Source organism: Chlamydotis macqueenii, chromosome 1 (assembly GCF_036417535.1).
Source record: "Chlamydotis macqueenii isolate bChlMac1 chromosome 1, bChlMac1.mat, whole genome shotgun sequence".
Classification (NCBI taxonomy): Eukaryota; Metazoa; Chordata; class Aves; order Otidiformes; family Otididae; genus Chlamydotis; species Chlamydotis macqueenii.
Window position 1 is genome coordinate 65832399 of NC_141556.1, and position 21973 is coordinate 65854371.

Here is a 21973-nt window from a genome sequence, read left to right on the forward strand (position 1 = left end):
CCCGTAACTCCGCTGCTGACAAGCGCGGTGGAGATGGCGATCTCTTTAACGAAGTCGTCCGACGTCTCTGGGCAGATCGTATTGAAGATGACGCTGCCCAGGTCACCTAAGAAATAACGTTTCGGGAAAAACGACTGGAGCGGTGGGGAATAAACTCCGCTCGGTCCCGCCGGCGCGACCCGCGACCGAGGAGCGCCGCACGAAGCCCACCGCTGCCATCAGCTCTCGGGGGTCCAGTCGTGGGTTGCGGAGGGGGAGGGCAGGGCTCTGCCCGCCGCCAGCCGCGCAGCCCCCGCCCCGCTCCGCACCTTCCCACGCCCCGCCAGCGGCGCAGCCCCTGCTCCGCTCCGCACCTTCCCGCGCCCCGCCCGCGGTGCAGCCCCTCGCCCCGACCACAGCCCCGGCCGCCACCGCCCCTCGCCCGGCCGCTGCGGGGGGGCAGGAAAAGTTTCCCTCGGGGAGGCGGGGAGCCCCCCCACCACCTGCGCCCCGCCGCGCTGGGCTGCCATTGGCCGAGCCGCCTACCGAAGCCCGCTAGGCACAAAAGGCGTTGCTAAGTGGATGCTTATTTTTTTCCCCCTTCTTTTTATTTTTTTCCCTCCCCCCCTCCCCCCCTTTTTTTTTTTTTTTTGTGTCTCTCCCTCCCTCCCCCCCCTCCCCCCTTCACTACTTCTTTAGATGAGAGCGCGGGTTCACTCGCGCCGCGCCCGCCGCCCCGCTCCCGCCGTCGCCGCTCCGCTCCCCGCGGGAGGCTGCGCGGGTCGGGCGCGGAGCCGTCCCGCTCCGGCCATGGCTTAGGCGGGCGGCCCGAGCAGAAGGATGAGTTTCCCGGCGGAGGACGGCGTGGGCAGCCTGTGCCACAAGGCGCTGCAGATCATCTCGGAGCTGTGCCTGGGCGGGCAGGTGGAGCGGGAGAAGTGCGCCGGCATCTTCCCCCTGGAGACCGCCCGTCAGGGCATCGGCGGCACAGGTACCGGTACCACCGCCGCGCCGCCGTGCCCGTCCTGCCGCCGCCGCGGGGCGGGCAGCGCCGGCGTGGGCGGCCGGAGAGCGCAACTTTTTTTTTTTTTCCTTTGCCTTCCCTGCGTGCGGAGGTGGCGGAGGGGGGGCAGTCACACTTTAAAATCGTCTTCCTCTCGCAGTCCGCGGTGGCTTCCGCGCCGGGGAAGCAGCGAGGGGAAGCGTCGGGACCACCGAGCCGCCACTGCGGGGTGATACCCGCCCCTTGTGCCCCGCGCCTGGGGTGGAGGCCAGCACCCCGGGGCGATGGAGGGGGGAAACGTCGGGGTGCGGGCTTGGGGACGGGGAGCGAGGGGAAAGAAATCGCCGCCGATGTGCGAGCCGCGCCGTCGGGGCCGGCGCCTTTCCCCCGCCTCTCGCCCGTTTGCCCCCCGCGGCTCCGCTTCGGCAAGGTTTTCCCGGCGGTGGGGTTCGGGCTGTTGCATGTGTTTTGCGGGGTCGCGCGTGCGGGGAGCAGGGGAGAGGGCTGCGTTTGCTGCCCTGGTCACGGGCGGGCGGCATTTCCGTGCGACGGGCGCGCAACGTCTGGTTTGCGCCCGCTCTTCTCGCCAGCCGCCCTCCCGTCTTCGGCGTCCCGCGCCGGCGGCCCCGGACACACCGGCGGGGATGGGGACGGAGCGGGGTTGGACAGCCCTCGGGGCTGGGGGCAGAGCTCGCCAAGCCGCGGCTTAAAGCATCCCTGCCGTGAAACTTGGCAGAGCCCCCGGTTCTTTCTGAGAGGGGCGTGAGGCGTTTTACATCCCCTCCTCTCTTAATCGCAGGGGACGGCAGGAGAGCTTTCTGACAGCCAGTGGGGACCTGTGGAGTCAGGGCAGCCGGTCCAGGACTCGTCCAGAAAAAAAAATTAGGGCGGGTGGCGGGCAGAGGAGGGAATTTGGGTTAATTTAAACATTCCGAAGTCAGAAAAAATTGTCGGGGTCGAACCCAAGATTTTGACTCTTAACGGTGGTGTCTTTGGTGACTGATTTGTGGCTTGTCAGGATCTTTCGGGACCGGCTCTGCGCCCTTGCGTTGTTCTGTACAGTACCCTCTGCACCCCTGGCTCTCCGTGGTACTTTAGTTTTAGGGCGGGGCTTGAAAATTAGTCCCAAGTTCCGTGCTTAATTTCTGCCGGAAGGGATTGGTAACCTATTCTGTCTGTCCATAAATGCAAATTGACAGCTTGCATTATGGCCAACAAATGCCAAGCCTACAGTGCAAATTAAATAAATTAACACCAAGTCATGAAAAGCAGCAGGTCCTCAGCATGTGCCCCAGCTGCGCTATGGCTACCGCCGCAGCTGTTACTTTGGTGGGTTTTTTTTTTCTTCTAATGCCCGCAGATTTTACTGCAAAATGCTGGGTATTTGTAGTACCTCAGACAAAAAAAACTTGGTGCCTGAAAGAGGAGTGATACTTCTTTCAGACGCCGGTACCTGTGCGGTTCTCCCAGGGCTTTGCGCTGGAGGTGAGCGCTGAGTTTGCAGCGGCGGCTGCACGCCGGGGGCGCAGGGGTCGTAGTGTGCTTCCACAGCACGAATCGTGGATTTGTTGTGCACTGTAAATGCAAACTACCAAGTATATTCCGACCACGCACTGTGTTAGTTCTCTTGGTCGGAATCGTAGAAGGTTGCATGAAAATAAAATTACCCTAGAGGGGTTGGGAAATTGAGCTCTGAAAAGATTAGTTTCTCTGTGATTTTTAGAGAGTACTACGCAGGGAGTCAGTATTATGTGTTATATAAAAGCAAAGTGGAAATATAAACAGGTGGGATGTGAAGGATACAAAAATGTCCCACAAGGTAAACCAAGGTTTGCTGTTCAGGAAATTTGAAAATTCAATGCCAGCCTTGATATTGCATTGTATACAGTAACAGGATCTTCTTTTTAGACATTTCTTCAAAGTCAGTGATCTTCGTGTTTTTTTCATTTGTAAATCCTAACTAATTTGCAATTGCTGGATTAGAAAAAAACCCTGATATTTAACAGACCAGGAGCTTCAACCACTGGGTGCCACAGCTCAACTGAGTTCCTAAATCTCTTTTTCCTCCTTAAATGGAAACCATTATTAGATGATAGATAGAATCATAGAATGGTTAGAGTTGGAAGGGACCTTCAAAGGTCATCTAGTCCAACCCCCCTGCAAGAAGCAGGGACATCCCCAACTAGATCAGATTGCTCAGAGCCTCATCCAACCTGGACTTGAACATTTCCAGTGATGGGGCTTCCACCTCCTCGCTGGGCAACCTGTTCCAGTGTTCTACAACTCGCATTGTAAAAAATTTTTTCCTAATATCCAATCTAAATCTACCTCCCTCTATTTTAAAACCATTACCCCTCGTCCTATCACAACAAGCCCTACTGAACAGCCTCTCTCCATCTTTCTTGTAGGCCCCCTTGAGGTACTGGAAGAAGATGTCAACTGTATTGGCAAACATATTAAACTGAACATTAATAACACTGCCAGTGAGCATATTTTAATATTTTCTGGCCCCAGAGGAGGAACGGACACACTGTCGTTGTTGATAATTGGCAATATTTTAATATGCAAACACTTGGAGAGAGACATAAGTATCACTCACATTAATGTTATGAACTGAAAAGTTGTAAATAGTGTCTAGGCTCAAAGAAATGTGATCATTGAAAGGTGAATAATGCCATCTCTTCTGCTCTTCAAATGCACATAGAGGTCCTTATCATCTCTGTGGTTAATGTTGTCTACAGCATTGAACATCCATAGTTCCTATTCATTAAAAGTAGAAATGTTGAGTGTTCACCATCATCATTCTGAGAATGAAGCCATAAATGTTTGTGTTTTCCTGAAATTATCTGTGTCTCATGCATAGGACGGTAGCATTTGACGTGACAGTCTATATCATGTAGCCATATCCTTCAGTGGCTGAGTAAATTCAGCACAGTTCTGGTGTCAGGCAACTGTAGCTGTATGGTACAGAGGAGGAATGGCAAATTTAGCCTTGCCAGTTTTGCTGTATGTCCCAGATGATGATGCAGGAAGCATTTCCCCAGCATATGCCCACACTGGGTGATATGCATAATAGAACCAGTTCAGTTATTTGCTGTCTGAGGCTCCAGCTATAGCAGTGTGTTGGGAATTAGCTCCTACAGCAAGCACTGAAGTGTATGGAGAAGAAGCTACTGTACTAAGAGTAAGAAGATACTTGAGTTGTAAGAACTGGAAGATGTAGAGGAAAGACTGGCAGAGAGTTATTACAGAATAATGGCTTATTATTGTATGTTGTTATGTTACAGAATCACAGCTAAACTTTAAATGAAAAATCCAAAAAGCAAATAGTCCAAGAGGTGGTATAAAGGGGAGAGAAAATATAATAATAGTGGACTGTATAGGGATAGCATATTCTTTCTTTAAACAGTGGGTTCATTGGGTTTTCCTAATATAAAAAAAAAAAGACACCTGAAAGTGTCACAAAGATAGCAAAGGTAAAAATTACTAATGAGATTTCATTGAAGGAAAGAAGTCTAAAAGATGAGGAGACCCATATTTGGAAAGAAAAGAATAGAGCAAGAAACATTTCGGAAAGTGGAAGAGTAGATGGTAAAAAGGAAAGCAGAACATTTCTATATAATACAGGAATAAAAACATACTCTGGAAGTCGAAAACATTTTAAAAAGACAACTAGAACTGCTGTGATATGGTTATGTTGTTGGGTGTGATGATTGTTTTCTGTTCAGCTAGACCATGAAAAGCAGCCAGGCTTCTCAGAGGAATTGGCTACTTGAGACAAAAGATGCACCACCCAATCACAGGCTCAAAGCCAAATATGAGGCAATATTAACCTTGTGACCCTAGAAATTTCACTGGCAAGCAGGAAGGCTGGCTACGGATCCTTTTGATAGTGTAAGTGCCTAACTATGAGAAAGAAGCATAACAGGGATAACAAAGAAGAGGGAGCCAGAGACATAGTCAGAACAAAAAAAAAAAAATTGTGAGTATGGCTTTGGGAAGGCAGAGTACAACAAAATGAAACAACAAAGCAGAAAGGAGAGCTATTCAGGTTTGCTACTAACCAAAAAAAAAAAAACCTCCATGTGTTCGATTCCTTTTATTGTCAGAGAAATAAGAGTTTGGACATTCTTTGTGGACAAACAGAATTACATCAAAGAAATGGCTGATTCTTCAATAGTTTTTTCCTCTCAGCGACACCACCACCACCTTAAGACCCTCAATTACTGCTCGCTGCTTGGGTCAGGAAGGGGTAATCATATTTAGTGTAATGGATAATTAATCTGTGGAACTCACAGCAAAGAATCTTAGTGAGATAAATAATTTTCTAAATTTCTAAGAGCTTTAGACAATTAGTGAAGACACGACATCTGCTGTTGTATCTTCTGCTCTGGTAATTACAAGGACTATTAATTCTCTCATCTCAGGGGAATGCTCAAGAGAAAAGATTAGGAAGCTGTTTATGTTTATGGTACCTTTATACAGTTAGATGACAATGTGAGCTTTCTTCTGAAGGGTATAACATTTTTGACAAAATGCTGAATTGCAAGTGCAACTGTTTTGTTGTGTGTTAGGGTTGTTTTTTTTTTTTTACATCTTCTTTATTTCCAGTAGATTTGGGCAAAATGATTAAGATGTTTGTCAAATAATAGGAAGAGTTCAGGTGGAAAAATAAGTGGGAGCTGGATGTGCAGGATTGCACCTAACAAAATTTATCTCTAATCCAAGTAAATTATTTTCTAGAAGTGTCCAAAATTCATATATGCCGCTTGGTTGTACCTGTATTTTGACTCAGGTTATCTGATTAATAAAGGACTCTAATTCATTTCTGCTTGTTAAGCATCCCTCCTCATTTTCAAAGGAACCAAGCACATCAAAGTCCCAGCTGGGAGCATTTCTGAAGGTTAAGCCAATTGCATAGAGTGTAATAAGAGGAGCTGTGGCATCCTGCTCTAGGGACACAGGTTTAAAATTCATTGTATGTCCTCTGCAAATGGTGGGCATTTTCTGCTGTCTTTGCTTTTTTTTCAGGCCTGCTAGTCCTGCAGAACTTTGCTTTTTCATTATCAGTTCTCATGGGGAACTGATGTTTATAACAGAGCTGGGAACCCAGTTGCTTCCCTGCCAGGAGGGCATATTTTAGCCATCTAGAATGGCTAGAGAGTTCTAGAGAGTGATGTTCGCTCTTGCTCTTTTCCTTGTCAGACAATTAATTTTTTTTTAAGTTGACCATGCGAAGAGCATCAGCTTCTGCAGGATTGTTTGTTACTTACCTAAATATTCTACTCATAATTATTTTATTACCATAAAAGTTTAACCTACCAAGTTTCTAACCCTACCTCAATTAACCATTTACTATAGAAGTATAGAGGAAGTAAGAAAACACTAGAGCACCCTGTGCATGGCCATTCTGTAGTATAGGCTCACTTTTTTTTGAAGAGCAATGTCATGAGTCCTCCTGCTGTAGTTGGTGTGCGTCTTCCGTTGGCTGTCAACTGCTTCCCTGATAGTTCTCAGCCCACGGATGGCAGCTGATAGTTTACATTTAGTCTTGGTTCCTTTAAACGTGCATGTGCGCACGCGTGCATTTGCACACACACACACGGAATATAAGCTCTAGGTATACTTACAGTGCCTGGATACATTTAGGGGTGAGAAAGAAGAGATTTAACTAGTAGTGTACTTGCAAGTTCTTCTTGACTATGCCAAAGCAAGCATGAAGGGGACCAGAAATGGCTTGAACAAATGTGAAGACTACTGTCATCAGTGTAGGACTGTCATGCAAGAAAGGAACATTTTTCTTCATGAGGAAGTAACTGTTGTGTGAAACAACTGAGCATTCTGTTACAGAGAAATGTGATAAAGTTAAATGATAAATATTTGGACAGTTAACAGACCGATCAAATTATTTATGATACAGTCCATCACCTGGTCAGAACAAAGTTATTACTGGAGAGGAATATGCTTTGAGGGGAAAAAAAAGCAGGGTTACTGAAAAATATGCTTTATAAAATCAGTGTTAACAAGCTGTGAAAACCAGAAATGCATCTAATTCAGCAGCATAAAGGCAGAACAGAGGGATAAATGTACCACAGAGACCAGATTTATTTACAGTAAATGCGAAGGCAGTCACAGCAATGCAGAAGTGCTCAACATGCAGACAGCAGCGATACACAGTAAAAACAAGAGTTTTTTGGAAGAATCTTTCTCCATACATGTTTTGCAAAGAAATAGAGGTGAAAAATACAGAAACGTTTTTAACAGCTGGAGGACACATCTGTAGTGATCAAGATAAAGAGACACGGTGTTTTGCTAGGTCTCATCATATGTGGGAGTTGTTCATTCTATAATGCCGGGTAAGAATAAACATAACCATGGGAATTAAAAAATGACACTTGAGCCACATGAACCGTGTTACAGCTATGGTATGCTTATGATTAATGGCAGTCCGGTGGGCTTGTGATGTGTTTTCATTTCGTTTTCTTGTCTGAAAGAGGATAATGAGATTTCCTTGCAGATGCTTACAGGGACATCCTCACAAGTGTGAGAGGAGGATGGGACCAAGCCCAAAGCTGGGGTTTTGTTTAATGGAAAGCAAAGGGAGCAGATGTGGGCTGAGCCGAGCTGAGAGTTACCTCATATTGAGATTGAGTTAACAAGTAGGAGAGTAGGTAGGCCAGAAAAAGCCTTGGAAGTGGAGACACATAATTTGGTCTGTTAGAGAGGAGAGACCAATGTTCAGTGCAACATCTTTTGCTTCCTATACTTCAGGCAAAACGCGATGACACAGTCAGACAAAAGTTCTCTAGTTACGTACAGTGCACAAGTCATGTACTGAGGCTCATGAATACACAGCTATTGTGGCAAATTCCCTCTGATTTATGGAAAACAGGAGGTAATGTGGCCTAGGAGAAGGCTAATAAACTTTTGGGAACTACCCTGTATCTGCTGTATGTCATGTAATCTGAAGTCCCGCACATGGAGTTTGAAATGGCAAAGGAGGGCATTCCATTTGTGATTGGACAGATATAGATTATCAGATGCATTAATAAATAATACAACTTTGATAAAATTATTTTGACAAGAGATTAATAGTTTTATGTGATGCAAAGGTGTAGTAAATCACAGTGATACCTGGCTCCATTTGATCCCCTTCCTGTCAAGACGCATGCTACCTTAGAGGTCTGTTAGCATGAAGAACCGATGTACCAGCCAGTAGACAGCGATGGCTGTTTTGAACAAGTTCAGACATCAGACTGAATTAACAGCCTAGAAGGGAACACTTTCACAATAGGGCTAGACTCAGAAGATTTGAGGGAGATCTTCAAAGTATGTTTCTCCATGAGGACAGGATAGGAGATCACACATAGACTTCTAAGCGAAAGACTATTTTTGCTATTTGAAATTTAAGTCAGGTGGTTTGACATGTTCAGGTTATGAAAGAAAATACAAGACTCTGCACTTGCCAGTTTTTGAGGCAGGCTAAAGCATTATATCCCTATCTGCAGGGATTTGGAAGAAACAGAGGCAGTTGTGGAATGTCTGCTAATACCGAGTAAAAATGAACACCAGCAACTTTTTATGTTCTTCAAATTTCCCCAAGGAAAACTGAACAGCAGAAATGATGGGTTGGACCAACTAGTTCATATACATGGAGATAAGGGAGATTTATTGGACTCAGACATAAAGCTCCTGCTTCTCTCCAAACTCTGGAAAATCAGAGACATATTAATTTATCTGATTGAGCTGACTCGTGGTATTCCAGACACTGGAGTTACCTTCAGGGTGGTCGTTATGGAAAAGATGAAATTACTTATGGCTGATGAACGTGAGAACAAATTAAAAGTTAAAGAAAAATAGGTTTGAAAAAAAGTTACAGGGGCATTGTACTTTGAATATTTAAGAGAACCAAGATAAAATAGAGACCAAAAGGTGGGTCAAAAGAGAATACAAGCCCCTTTTTTTTCCAGGCATTCCTTTCCACCTGTTCCTTTGCTGGCAACAGTACATGCTCTTTAGCATGGTCCACATCAGACACATCCCTGCCCATTATACACATAGGCAGCTTCGTCACAGCACTGTGTCTCTCTGTTCAAGATCATGGGTTTGTGGAGTATGTTTTTCCAAAGTTAAGCATCAAGGGGCATATGCTGTCAGGGCACTGACTAAAATGTAAATTAATTTAATTTGGTTTGGAAATGGAAGTCTGCCAATGTGCATGTTTGCAAATGGATTAATGGGCAGAACTTTTTTGAGACAGTTTTCAAACAGCAAATTGTTGTAAGCCATAGTGCAGAAGCCATTGCTCAAAACATTCCCTACCGTCCAGAAAAAAGATGAGGATGTTTCTGAAGTACTTGCCTAATATGAAAGACTGGCTATCAAGGAGCCTCTTATGGTGGAAATGTTTCTAAGGGTATTTATAAAAAAATGCTGAGAGATTTTGAGGTAAAAAGAATTAACACACTTCCCAAATGGACACGCCTTTCTTAAATGAGAAATATAAAATTGTCCAAAATGTCATATCTTGAAAGAGCAGTTTTAAACAGAAAACCATGAGGAAACATAGAATCATAGAATCATAGAATGGTTAGGGTTGGAAGGGACCTTCCAACCTAGGACCCAAGCCATCTACTTAAAGTAGAATTGGCTAGAAATGCTTTGATGGAATGTTTTTCAGGTAATAGTATCTATTCATTGAATTTAAACTCTACTGGAAGGGATCAGTTTTCATATTCCTGGTTTTGAAATGTTTCCAGCAGTTTCAAAGTTGTTAAAACATCCTGCTTCAATATTTTCTAAATTAAAAAAAAAAATACAATTTTTAATTCTAAAAGCCTTCCTCTCAAAATATAACCTAATTATGCCAACCATCTATAAACTGAGCTGGAAATATTGCAAATGACCCAAAGCTGAGTTGCTTTTTGTTTTCTTTTTTTTAAATTTCTGATAGATCATCAACACTTTCAAGAGTTTTACTTTTTATCAGGCTTTGAGAGTAGAAAAATATTTTGCCCAGCTTGATTGAAAATTCAGCTGGTTCAATTTATCACAAAAGTTCCTTTAGTGAGGCATACCTGTGTATTCATGTATTAAATTCACTTGTGGCTGTTCTCTGCCATTGAGGCCAACTTGTATGTAAGAACCTCTCTTCATGGTATTTAAGTCCATCATCTGCTGAAACAGAAGGGCCACTTCCAAACCACCTATTACAAATTATCATTGGTCTACTCTAATTCCTGATCCATGACCAGGAATTAGCTGGGAGGATATGAACTGGCTCAGTTTAAAACCGTTCCAGGGACTGGTATAAGCAATTGAGTTTCAAGTTCTGGGTTTGTTTCCTGGCACAGTTTGTATTTGTATTTTGTGTAGGCATGTCTTATGAAGCATTACATATCTTTTAATCTCTCACACAAAGACATGAAAGAAGCAATGATTGTAAATTACAACTACAAAAATACAAATCTGAAATACAAATTTGCAATGAAGTGATTAACCACTAAACAAGCTGCAAACTTAGCATCTCTTAATGTTTTCTCTTGTTGTCAAGATGGGACAGTCTGCTGCGGAACATGCGTAAGCCAAGTGAAAATTACTGGGCTGAGGAAGGATATCAGGGTAAACAGTAAATTAAGCCAAATAGCCTAATAGACCCTACTGGGAATAAATTATCTAGAAAAATCATATGCAAAAGTATCATTTGCTTCTTGAGTTACATTATTATTAGATATAATTATGTATCCATTCATTTTATGGAAGCATCTTAAATCAGAATTTGGCATAGGAATTTCTCATTAAGCTGACATGCATATTCCAAGGGTTACATTTTGACATTTAACTACAGGCAGAAAAGGAGGACACCTTTCTCAGAACTGGCAAGAAATGTTCAAGGTAGGGCAGCAGTTTGTGCCAAACTCTTTACATCAAGAAGCACATCCTCTGCCCATTCTCCCATGGCATTGGCCGGGACATATATGAAGGTTGAGCAAAACCGTGTCTTTCAAATCTCCAGACTACAAACGTTTGCTATTTGCTTTTGCTAATTTTCACACATTTTCATGTTGAATGGGCCTTATGCTCAGTGCTTGTTACTGAGAGATGTATCTGGTTATTATATATTCATAAAGAAAACGTTCCCAAATTTTCTACTGGAATCTTCATCTCTCAAAGGGACCTGTGAGCTACATACCGTTCCATGGAGCTAATACATACCTAGAGGACTATTTTTTCTTCCTGTCATCCTCTAGGAAAAACATGCTCAAACTCTCATTGCACTTTTCCACTGGTTCAGTTCAGTAGCCTGTAGCGATGGATGCGAAATATTAGCTGTTAAACTGTCAAAACTTGTTGTAACAAGCAGCAGTAGCTGTTGCTTGAGGGACATTTAAGCAGGGTTTACTGAATACTTTTAAAGCATACAAAAGGCTTTTCTTAAAAGGAAAGGGGTTTTTTTTTTTAGTTATAATATTACATGATACTGGAAAAAACAAACTGAAACATGTCACAAGGAATAAAACTCCTAATTACGGCTCAACTGGCATTTCTGGTGATCCACCATCTCCTAAAATACAAATCTGTTTAAAGAATTTCTTTGATATGAAATCTGTTCTCCTATCTTTGGCTGTGCTATTGGATATGCTAACTAATTGTGGCAGAAAAGGTCAAATATAGGGCAGCAGGAGTACCTAAGTGTACACATGGTGTGCGAGAGCATTGCATAGTGTACTCTGAAGCCAGCTGCATTTTCAGAGCAGATTTTTCGATAGCAATGTGTATGTGCTGTCTTGGTCTAACACAGTCTTGGTCCAGAGCTTAAGATTTAACCCTAGAGATTTCTTATATATGTTGAACTATATCCTGTCCCTATTTATGCCACTGAAATATTAGGGTTTAATATGTTTCTGAAGCAGTTAGCACACAAAGTCAAAAGTTTGTCAAGTCCTGAAGAAATTTGTGTATCAGCCTGGTGGTTTAGAAGTGGTCTGTCTTCATGTGCACTTATAGAAAACGTTGACTGCGGTTTAAATTTTTCAGCAAGATGTGTTCCTGAGCAGATACCCTTTGGCAACAATGGCTGGTTGTATTTGGAACCATTTGGGTAGTCCCTTACTTCCTCAGACGTCTGACTGAGTTTGTAGCTAGTGGTACAGATACTGGCCCCTGGCCTTAAAAAACAATTAATGGAGTATTTGTGAAAAAGATACTAGAGAATGATAACATTTTAAAGGTACAGGCATAGATATCAAAAAAGAAAAAAAAAACCTTAAATACGAATCAAAGCTCTATGCAAGATAATGATCGATCTCTCTCATGAGACCCCTCCTGGAGTACTGCCTCCAGCTCTGAATGCCTCAGCATAATAAGAACGTGGACCTGTTGGAGCAAGTCCAGAGGAGGGCCACAAAGATGATAAGAGAGCTGGAGCACCTCTCCTATGAGGACAGGCTGAGAGAGTTGGGGCTGCTCAGTCTGGAGAAGAGAAGGCTCCGGGGAGACCTTATAGCGGTCTTCCAGTACCTCAAGGGGGCCTACAGGAAAGACAGGGAGAGGCTGTTCAGTAGGGCCTGTTGTGACAGGACTAGGGGTAATGGTTTCAAAATAGAGGGAGGTAGATTCAGATTAGACATCAGGAAAAAAATTTTTACAATGAGGGTGGTAGAACACTGGAACAGGTTGCCCAGAGAGGAGGTGGATGCCCCATCCCTGGAAACGTTCAAGACCAGGTTGGATGAGGCTCTGAGCAACCTGATCTGGTTGGAGCTGTCCCTGCTTCTTGCAGGGGGTTGGACTAGATGGCCTTTAAAGGTCCCTTCCAACCCAAGCTATTCTATGATTCTATGATCAAAATGCTTCTATCTCCTTACCTGTGCCATTTTTTATTTTTTCTTTTTCTCCATGTTTGTCTGTCATGATGATCTTTGTTTCTAATTCCTTGCAGACGTCTCAGTCAGTCTGTTAGCAGTAGTCGTCAGCTTCTGCGGGCTCGCCTTGCTGGTAGTCTCACTTTTTGTCTTTTGGAAGTTGTGTTGGCCCTGCTGGAGAAGCAAACCTCTCACTTCCAATCCCAGTAATGTCCCGCAGAGCAACTCCAGTGCTCCTACGGAGGTTTTTGAGACCAGTGAGAAAAAGGAAGTTAAAGAAAATGGGAAACCTACAACAAAGGTACTTGAAGCTGCGTTGAAAATTAGCCACACTTCACCTGATATACCAGCAGAGGTCCAGAACGCACTGAAAGAGCATCTGATCAGACATGCACGCATGCAGAGGCAGATCACTGAGCCCACATCGTCATCAAGGTAAGTCAGGGGCACTAGCATTTGTGGCATGTTCCCTGGGAAGAGGTAGAGCCAGAACGCTGTGTTGGAAATTACCAGGACCCTGGGTTATTCACTGACTTCTTAGTAGTTATGCATGAAACAGCAGTCACGTGAAGGCAAAGTCTCAGTGTCCTTTAAACAGAATATTCTGTTACTTCATTACTTTAACATATGAAGACCAAATCTATGTCTTCTACTACTTTGTAAATACCTATGTTACTACTTCCAGCATTTCCATTTTTGGTTTTGTGTATAGGAAAATTTGTTCCAGTGTTATGTTTTAAAGTACTGCAAGTGTGCCTTTTCACAGAGGTATTTTTATAGATGCAGCAGTTGCTTTTGCAGATGGAAGTTTCCCTCTCCACTAAATAAATGAAAGATTTGTTGTTGATGGCACGTGTCTGTAAGACACAGTTTGCCACTTGTAAAGGAATTAAAATCCCAGTCTAAGAATATAGATCCTTATGGACTGACCTTAAAGCAGTACATATTTTACATAGGTCCTTGAATAAATGACAAGCATGTAGAATTGCTACTGATTTCTTTTGTATTAAAGTAGAGGACATAAACTTCTATTTTGTCGCAGGTAGTGCTTTATGTTGAAAAGTGGTGAAGACGTGTGCAGTGACCTATAGTTTCAAACAAGATTTTCTTCAAATACTGACAGCAAATTTAATGCATGGAAAACAAACAGTGAACTGCAAAGATCACTTTCTACATCAGAAAAAAAAAAAAGGAGGGGGATGTTTTATAACCAAAGAATAGGAAAGTGCAGGCTAAAGGAGGCACCTGAAGTGTTGCATAATGCCATAAATAAGAACACAAATACTGTATAGGAGGTAGCTTTCCTTCAATAAAACATTTGCTACATGAACATGTGCTACTAAATTAAAAAAAAAAAAAAAGAACTCAATAAAACAAACAAACAAAAAAAAAACAACAAAAAAACCCCTTCACATTCCCAATAATTGTTGGAGGCACAAGACTGGAGAATGTACGTGCTTTGTATTTAGTGGGCACATATTTTGCTGACCTGTGACTCCCTAAGACAGCGTTTTGCCAGCTCAGGGCGCTCATTGCAGTGATGAGTGCTGAAATGCTTTTTCCCAGCTATTCTGACAGCATGGAACAGCCAACAGGCAACCACGGGAGGCTCCCAAAAATGAGAGCGCTCCAGCCAGGGGAGGTCTAACTCACTTTAGCAGCTGAACCATCTCCTGAATTATGAGACTGTACAGTTGGCTTTAAGCCACATTGCCCTGGCTGTGCCTGGCTCCAACTACTGTATCCATCTGCTAAGAGACCGAGCACAATATCCAAGCCACTCTGAGGAATATTTCCGAAATACTGGGAAGAAAACTTTGAAATTGCAACTGTTATACTAAACACAGAGGGACCAAAATTGATACAGCTTAGCATGACAAGGATATTACACAACTCGCTATTACCTAAGATATTAAGTGGAAGACATAAATTTGTAGATAGTCAGACTGTCTGACTTTCTGAACAGGCAGAAGAAATAGCTGGCTGGCAAATGGACTTGAATAGTCCCTGTGGTAGTATAGGGGAAGAAAGAAGTTCCAGGGACATGATCCAGAGCTACTTCAGGCTGTGAAAGTACCACAGACCTCTAGAGTGATTTGGACTGGGATCTAAGTGCATATAAAATATCCATGAAGCCAAGGACAGTTTTACAAAATTAAAACCTGCCATCAGTCCTACTCGTTCTGCACATGTTGGTAACTTTGTAAGGGAACTGTTTGTTTTTATTGTCTCTAGATAGAGTTAAATCTCCTAGAGGGAGAGTTTCTTTGCTTTGAGTAAACCTGGTTGTCCCACCTTAGCCAGGGCATTTGAAGACATCACCTTCCTTTACAGTTTGCTGAAAAACTCTGCACCGTTGCTACAAAACATGTTTAGAATGAGATGTGTATTAAAAGTTACCGAGAAGTGGTCCTTTCTGTGTTCATAAATACATTTTTTTCTATACCGCTGACTGCCTTAAGTGAGTCTTAACCTCCTGACAACCTATATTAATTATTGCTGCCAAGAATATAGAATCATAGAATCATAGAATTGTTAGGGTTGGAAGGGACCTTCAAAGGTCATCTAGTCCAACCCCCCTGCAAGGAGCAGGGACATCCCCAACTAGATCAGGTTGCTCAGAGCCTCATCCAGCCTGGCCTTGAATGTTTCCAGGGATGGGGCTTCCACCACCTTTCTGGGCAACCTGTTCCAGTGTTCTATAACTCTCATTGTAAAAATTTTTTTCCTAATATCCAATCTAAATCTACCACCCTCTATTTTAAAACCATTATTCCTTGTCCTATCACAACAGGCCCTACTAAACAGGGCCCTACTAAACATCTCATATAATATATGAGATGAAGACTGGACATTTAGACCAGCTTGCTGGATTACTCCTCCATTGCGTTGTTGAATGTTGGATCACACAAAGACTAAAAACTGTTGCTGGTGTCCTTCATTGGACACCACTAAATAAATGGGAGCCATTAGCAGACACAGGGGTAGCATAACTTTCTCTTGCACCACTTTCAATGCAGCACTGCTTTGTTGTACTCAGGAGTGCCGAGTGACCCAAATGCACCATCTCCTGTTATTCTATTGACAAAGGATCTAAGAGAAATGTTTGCTCTGTGGACTGTCTCCCCTACCCTGATCTCACTTGAGCTAGGGCAAAGAAAAAGGTTGTAACCAGTTCTGTGATAGGTTCTTGCAGCCATCAGCTCTTAATAAAAGAAATAGAATCATATTAAGTCATTGTAATTGAAGCATGAGGATTTTAAGAAGCCATTCAGAGCAATAATAAAATGTGCCTGGTCACTTTTAAAGACTATACGTTTAACATGAAGACATGTTAGTGCAGGGAAAAGATGAATTTCAGAACTATATCATTTTTGTAGTTTTCAATAATAGGAAAACACCTGCTTCTTAAGAAAAAAAAACCTCTTTAGTCCTTGATCCCAATTAACTGGTAAACTACGATAGAAGGAGGAGTCTTACATCAGTTGGTGTTCATTTACAAACATGTGTTATTGAGAACCACTCTTCCCAGTACTTTGTGGAAGTATTCTGTGATATAGTTTATTGCTTCTATTATATTCTTTTCTTCAGATGTTCACCTGTATTTTCAAAGGACATGCTTTTTGCTCCTTAGCATTAGCTGGGAGAGGAGCTTGTTATTCAGCTCTGCAAAGAGTAAGCTGGATCCCAAGAGGGACAAAGGCAAAAGTGAGGTGCTTGGGAATGTTAAGGTTAAAGAAAAGCAGAGAGGTCTGTTGACTTTAGTGATTGCAAGGAGGAGACAGCAGCCTCTGCTTTGTCTAAATACCACAAGTGCTGGTATCTGTTCCTGGATTTGGTTCAAAAGATTGCTCTAATGTCATCTAGAAAAGCTGCTCCAGAGCCACTCTTCATAAATCCCAAGTCATATAATAAATCAGCATCCTTGTCCTTCTTTCTTGTCTTACATATGGCAATTTTACTGAGTTAGAAATCAGCTTCACACTATCATTATTCGTATGCAAGCACAATTTTATATTAGAGATTTATGTGCAGAGGTACTGTCACTCAAAATTTATTTGTTCTAAGTTGTGGAAGCGATGTCTGTTGTAGGAGAGCTACATAAGAGCCAGTGGGGGTTGAAGTACCTGGATTTGCACACGTTAGTAGCTTCACAGCATTTTCACAACCTGGTTGCCTGACATCCTTGTACTTCATTATCACAGTCATTAATTCCTTTGTTATTGCAGAACAAAGGAAGATAAATATGTTGCCATGACAACAATGAAACATCTTAATAATTAACAGACCAATTAGCTATCTTGGTGAAATGCTGTGACTCAGAACAGAGTCTAGGCACTATGTAATTACGATTTTGGCTTACTAGAGCAAAAGCGCTCCTTGTTCCCACAGGGAACAGCTTACAGCTGCGCTGTTTTACTTGGTGACATCTCACAACAATGACTATGTGCATAAAGTTTGAAAAGTTGAAAGAAGGTTGGTACCTTAGAAATCATAGATTTGGATTTTTATGTGTTACTTTTACAAGTATTAACTCAGATCTTCATAAATGCAGGAGAAGTTGAGGAAAAGAGAATTTGTCATGTATCATGTATCCATTTTCACTCAAACTGAAAATGCAATACAGTCAGCTTCACTGTTTCCCCCGCACAGGCAGCTCTCTCTACTGCTTGTCTACAGCAGGGTTTGAACATGATTATCAGGGCATCTCAGTACTACAGCTGCAAGGAGCACTCAGGAAGACCTACCTGCACAGGTTTCATTACCAAAAATAGAAGTAGGAGTAACATAGGTCTTCCTGGACTTCATTATGAGTCAAAGATACTAGACAGCTAGTGCCTAAATTGCTGCATGCCTGAACCTTTATTGCCGCTACATTTTGGGTGGAGTTCAGTTCCTTCCCTGTGTTTAGCACACCTAGAAGGCTGGACTCAGAGGACAAAGGCACAAGGACAGCCTTGAAACTCCCTGAGGACAATATTGCACCTTTCTGACTAGTTAAGACCTTTCCATTCCTCACTCCGTTCCGATGTGGACATTGTATACTATGGATTTGGGGAGTTTAAACGTTTGAGAGTAAATAAAATCTTTCAACTTGTCTATCTCTAAAAAAAAGAAAGGTAAAAATTGTTCATCTAAATTTGAGATCAAAACACCTGGATTTTTTGGAGCTACTTCAAGTCTAGACCATGAAGTTCTCCCTCCTCTGTTCCTGTGCTACAATAGTACTGCTCCCTCTGCCTACCAGTACTGAAACAGCTGAAAGGGGAAACGTTCTTGTCTATTATTTAATGGCTGCAGATTACCCTCTTGTATCTCTGATCAGCTGAACTGCGGTAGTTTTGTGCTTCATGCCTTCTGCAACCACTTCACTTACAGCAAAAATACAAATAATATCTATGAAATGAGTCCTGGTTGCTTTCAAACGGACAATTTGCATTTCTGATTTAAAGAAAGAAACACACAGCTGTGACACCTCTTGTTTTCAGAACACAACACCACGGGGAAACCAAGCAATAAGGGAAGGCTACATTTGGCATTAATAAGCAATTGATTGCAAAAAGCAGAGGAAATTCTGACAAATTGGTTTTTAACAGCAACTGAGTACGCTCATAGGATGAGGTAGTGAGGTTTTCCAGTACAGATTGTTGGGGTAGTGAACTACCAAGGAAATGTGAAAATGTGCAAAAAATAAACTGGACAGTGTGGTCATAATGGCAACTGCTGATGATTAATTCTCTGAAGCTTTTTGACTGCTGTTTTTATACCACTATAAGGCTGTATGGCATACTAGGGGTTTGATTTCACTCTTAGTAGGAAAGGCACAAAGTTCCATTGATGTTCATGAGTCAAGATAAGCCCATAAATACATATGCTTATGCAACTGTATTCAGCATTATGAGGATTTAAACATTTTGTTTCTTGCTAGGAGCACAGGAGTTATCTTTCTAATACACAGCAGGGTGGGAGAACAGAAGGAAAAGACCTACCACAGAAAATGTTGACCAAAACTTTGAAATGTATGCAGCCAGAACAAAAATGTTCCCAGTAGGACTGGAGAAGGCAGCCTGTACCTCAACGTAGGAAATACCAAGCAGGTGTATATAAAATATTATAGGATGGCAAAGCACTATGCTGAAAGCCTCCAGACATAGCTCTGCATGGCCTTTTCAGGTGCCTTTCACAGTGATCAGTGTGAAGCTTGGTAAATATGTAATTGGAAAACGACCAAGGAATGCCTCCAAAGCCTAGGAAGTACTGATTGCAATTCTGAAAGTGATTTTTTTTCTGCCTGACTGTATTTTACTCAGATCCTAGCACAGTGGGATCAAGCAATGTTGGAACTGTCAACTTGTTCCGTGAAAGAACCTGAATTCAGCTTCAGCTGCTTAGCCTGAAAACAGAGTTATAAATTTATGTATTGCCAGGACACTGGGCATCTCTCGGGCCAAGAAGTTTATTCTGAATGTTCATTTCCTCTCAAGGATGTTTAACACTTGCACAATATTGGGAGGGAGGGGGAATTATTTTAAAACTATTTTAAAGAGAGGAACCCTTAGTAATTTGATCTTCTTACATTCTTTCCTTAGTAGTAGCCAGATCTTTTCCCAGAGATAACCATGGCTCGTTTTGTGTGTGTGTATGTGTATGTGTGCAGGCACAATTCTTTCAGGAGGCACTTGCCAAGGCAGATGCAAGTGTCCAGTGTTGATTTTAACATGGGGACAGATCCGATTTTGCAAAGGGGAGAGACAACAACCAGCATTGGGAGAATAAAACCGGAACTCTACAAACAAAAGTCTGTGGATTCTGATGGGCAACAAGAAGATGTGAAAACATGTGGAAAACTTAATTTCACTCTCCGGTATGATTATGAGAATGAACTTCTGGCTGTCACAATTGTCAAAGCCTTAGATCTGCCTGCTAAAGACTTCACAGGAACATCCGACCCCTACGTTAAGATTTATCTGCTTCCAGATAGGAAAAAGAAGTTTCAGACACGAGTTCACAGAAAGACATTAAATCCTATCTTTGATGAAACCTTTCAGTTTCCTGTAGCCTATGATCAACTCAGCAACAGGAAATTGCATTTCAGTGTTTATGATTTTGACAGATTTTCTAGACATGACATGATTGGGGAAGTTATTCTTGATAACCTTTTTGAAGTCTCAGATCTCTCCAGGGAAGCCAATGTATGGAAAGACATCCACTGTGCCACCACAGTAAGTAATGTGTTCCAAAAGCATTAACGTGATATTTTCATTTCTCTTCTGTAGTTTGTGTCAGAGCATCCCATTTATCAGCAGAGTCTGGAAGGAAAAAAAAAAGTTGTCAATATTTTCCTTCAAGCATAGAGCATAAGATGCCTAGGAAGCTGTAAAATTTAATTACTAAAAAAATCTTCTAGGAACATACCATCACCCTTATGGCTCACTGTGCAAATATAAATTAAGTTTATTAATTAATAGTACATCATGAAAATCACAGCTTAACAAGAACAATTCACATTTTCCTGTTAGCAAAATACCCTGTCCTTCAAAATAACCATCTATTAAGGAACAGCACTCTTCTTAGCAGATTTTCATAGGTTGGGAATCTTGTGAAGGAAGAGAGAGAAGCAAAAATGTTTGAAGTCTAAAATGTTTTTTGCTAGCTGCCCTGCCACTTAGGGTCTCCGGTAGATGTATCTGTGTTGCTGCTCGTTACTAGCAAAACTCAAGAGGCAAAAGCAAGTAGAGTTAAGAAATAAAAATTATTTATTTATTTATTTATTATTTATTTATTGTTACAAGCAAGAAAAGGAGGCCCATGCATGGATGACAGGATGGATGACGGGCTACAAGCAGGAAAACCACCAGTCTCCAAACATTGTCTTTATTAACCTTGAAATACAAACTCATCTTCCCTGGCTGGAACTTGAGGGGGATTGGGAGAAGTGGTGGGGTGTAAGGGTTTTGTTTTGTTTTGGTTTGGTTTGTTGTTTTAAACTACTATTCTATTTATATAAAGAATTTTTCCCATTTATTGTTCTGTGGAGATATCCAAAACAGTCTGAGTCATCTCTGGGTTTGAGTATGGGCTGAACTTCCACAAGGATGAAGAGAGGACAGAACAGTACTAGACACTGCTTCAGTGACAGAAGCTTCTTACCATCCCTTCAATAGAGCTGGAGACTTCCCATGCCTCTTTTCCCATATGTTTTCCTGCTCTTCATACCTGCTAGACAAGGAGGTCTAGGTCTGCGTGACTACGAGGGTAAAGAGGACTGGTATTTCCTCACCAGTTTGAGCATAAGTAATGTGTTTCCTACAGAAGGAGAAATGTTAGGAAGCAGAGCATAGTGGAGACAGTCTTCAAATGTGAATTCACAAAAATTACTATTTATTTTAACTGCTGAGTCTACCAGATTGGTCTGCAACAGCCTCCAGCACGCGTCTAGAAAACCATATCTGTGTATGCTTAGTTTGATAAAGCTCAGATTTCAGGTAAATTTAAGAACTGTGTTCTCAAGCTTAAAATTGAATCTGTATTTAAGGTCTTGGAATAATAGCCCAGTAACAATTGTTTTTAATTTCTTCTAGCTTTGATAGTATCTTTAATACTTTAATAATTACTTAAATGCTCACTGGTCCTTTGCAACAGGCGTGTGTGTGATATTTTTAGCTGATAACTAGAATCGTTTCAGCAAATTAGAATCCCTGGACTGTTCATCACTGGTTTTGAGGAGATTGAAATGCCATACTAAATTACGCAGTTGGGAGAGATACTAATATACATCTGGATTAAAATAGTTGCTAATCTTGGCGCTGAATTCTAATTCGAGTTTCTTTCCCACTCGGGGTTAGTACATGCAGTTACAGTGCTTAATTCACTCTGCTGGTGTTTTACTATGTATGAAGTTTAAGAGAAAGCATGAAGTTTTTTGATTTCAGCCTTTCAGCCAGTGTAGTTTACAGTATTTTGTGTGTGTGAGTAAGTTGTCTCTACTTAAACCATTAACAATAAACACATAAAATTGAGATATCTTCTAGTATTGGGTGACCGCATCAGCTTTCACAAGCCTTACACTATTCTTGGAAAATTATGTAGAATTGAATTGATTTGTCCTGGCAAAATGAAACCCTCC

General features: G+C 42.0%; 1 protein-coding gene across 1 annotated transcript in view; it reads left to right on the forward strand.

Moving 5' to 3' along the window:
* Positions 1-819: 819 nt before the first annotated feature.
* SYT10 (synaptotagmin 10) overlaps positions 820-21973 on the forward strand; it is a 34635-nt gene continuing 13481 nt past the window's right edge. Inside the window, exons 1-3 of the mRNA XM_086748213.1 lie at positions 820-970; positions 12924-13281; positions 19505-20069. Coding sequence (XP_086604339.1) covers positions 820-970; positions 12924-13281; positions 19505-20069 — 1074 coding nt within the window. The remainder of the gene's footprint in view (positions 971-12923; positions 13282-19504; positions 20070-21973) is intronic.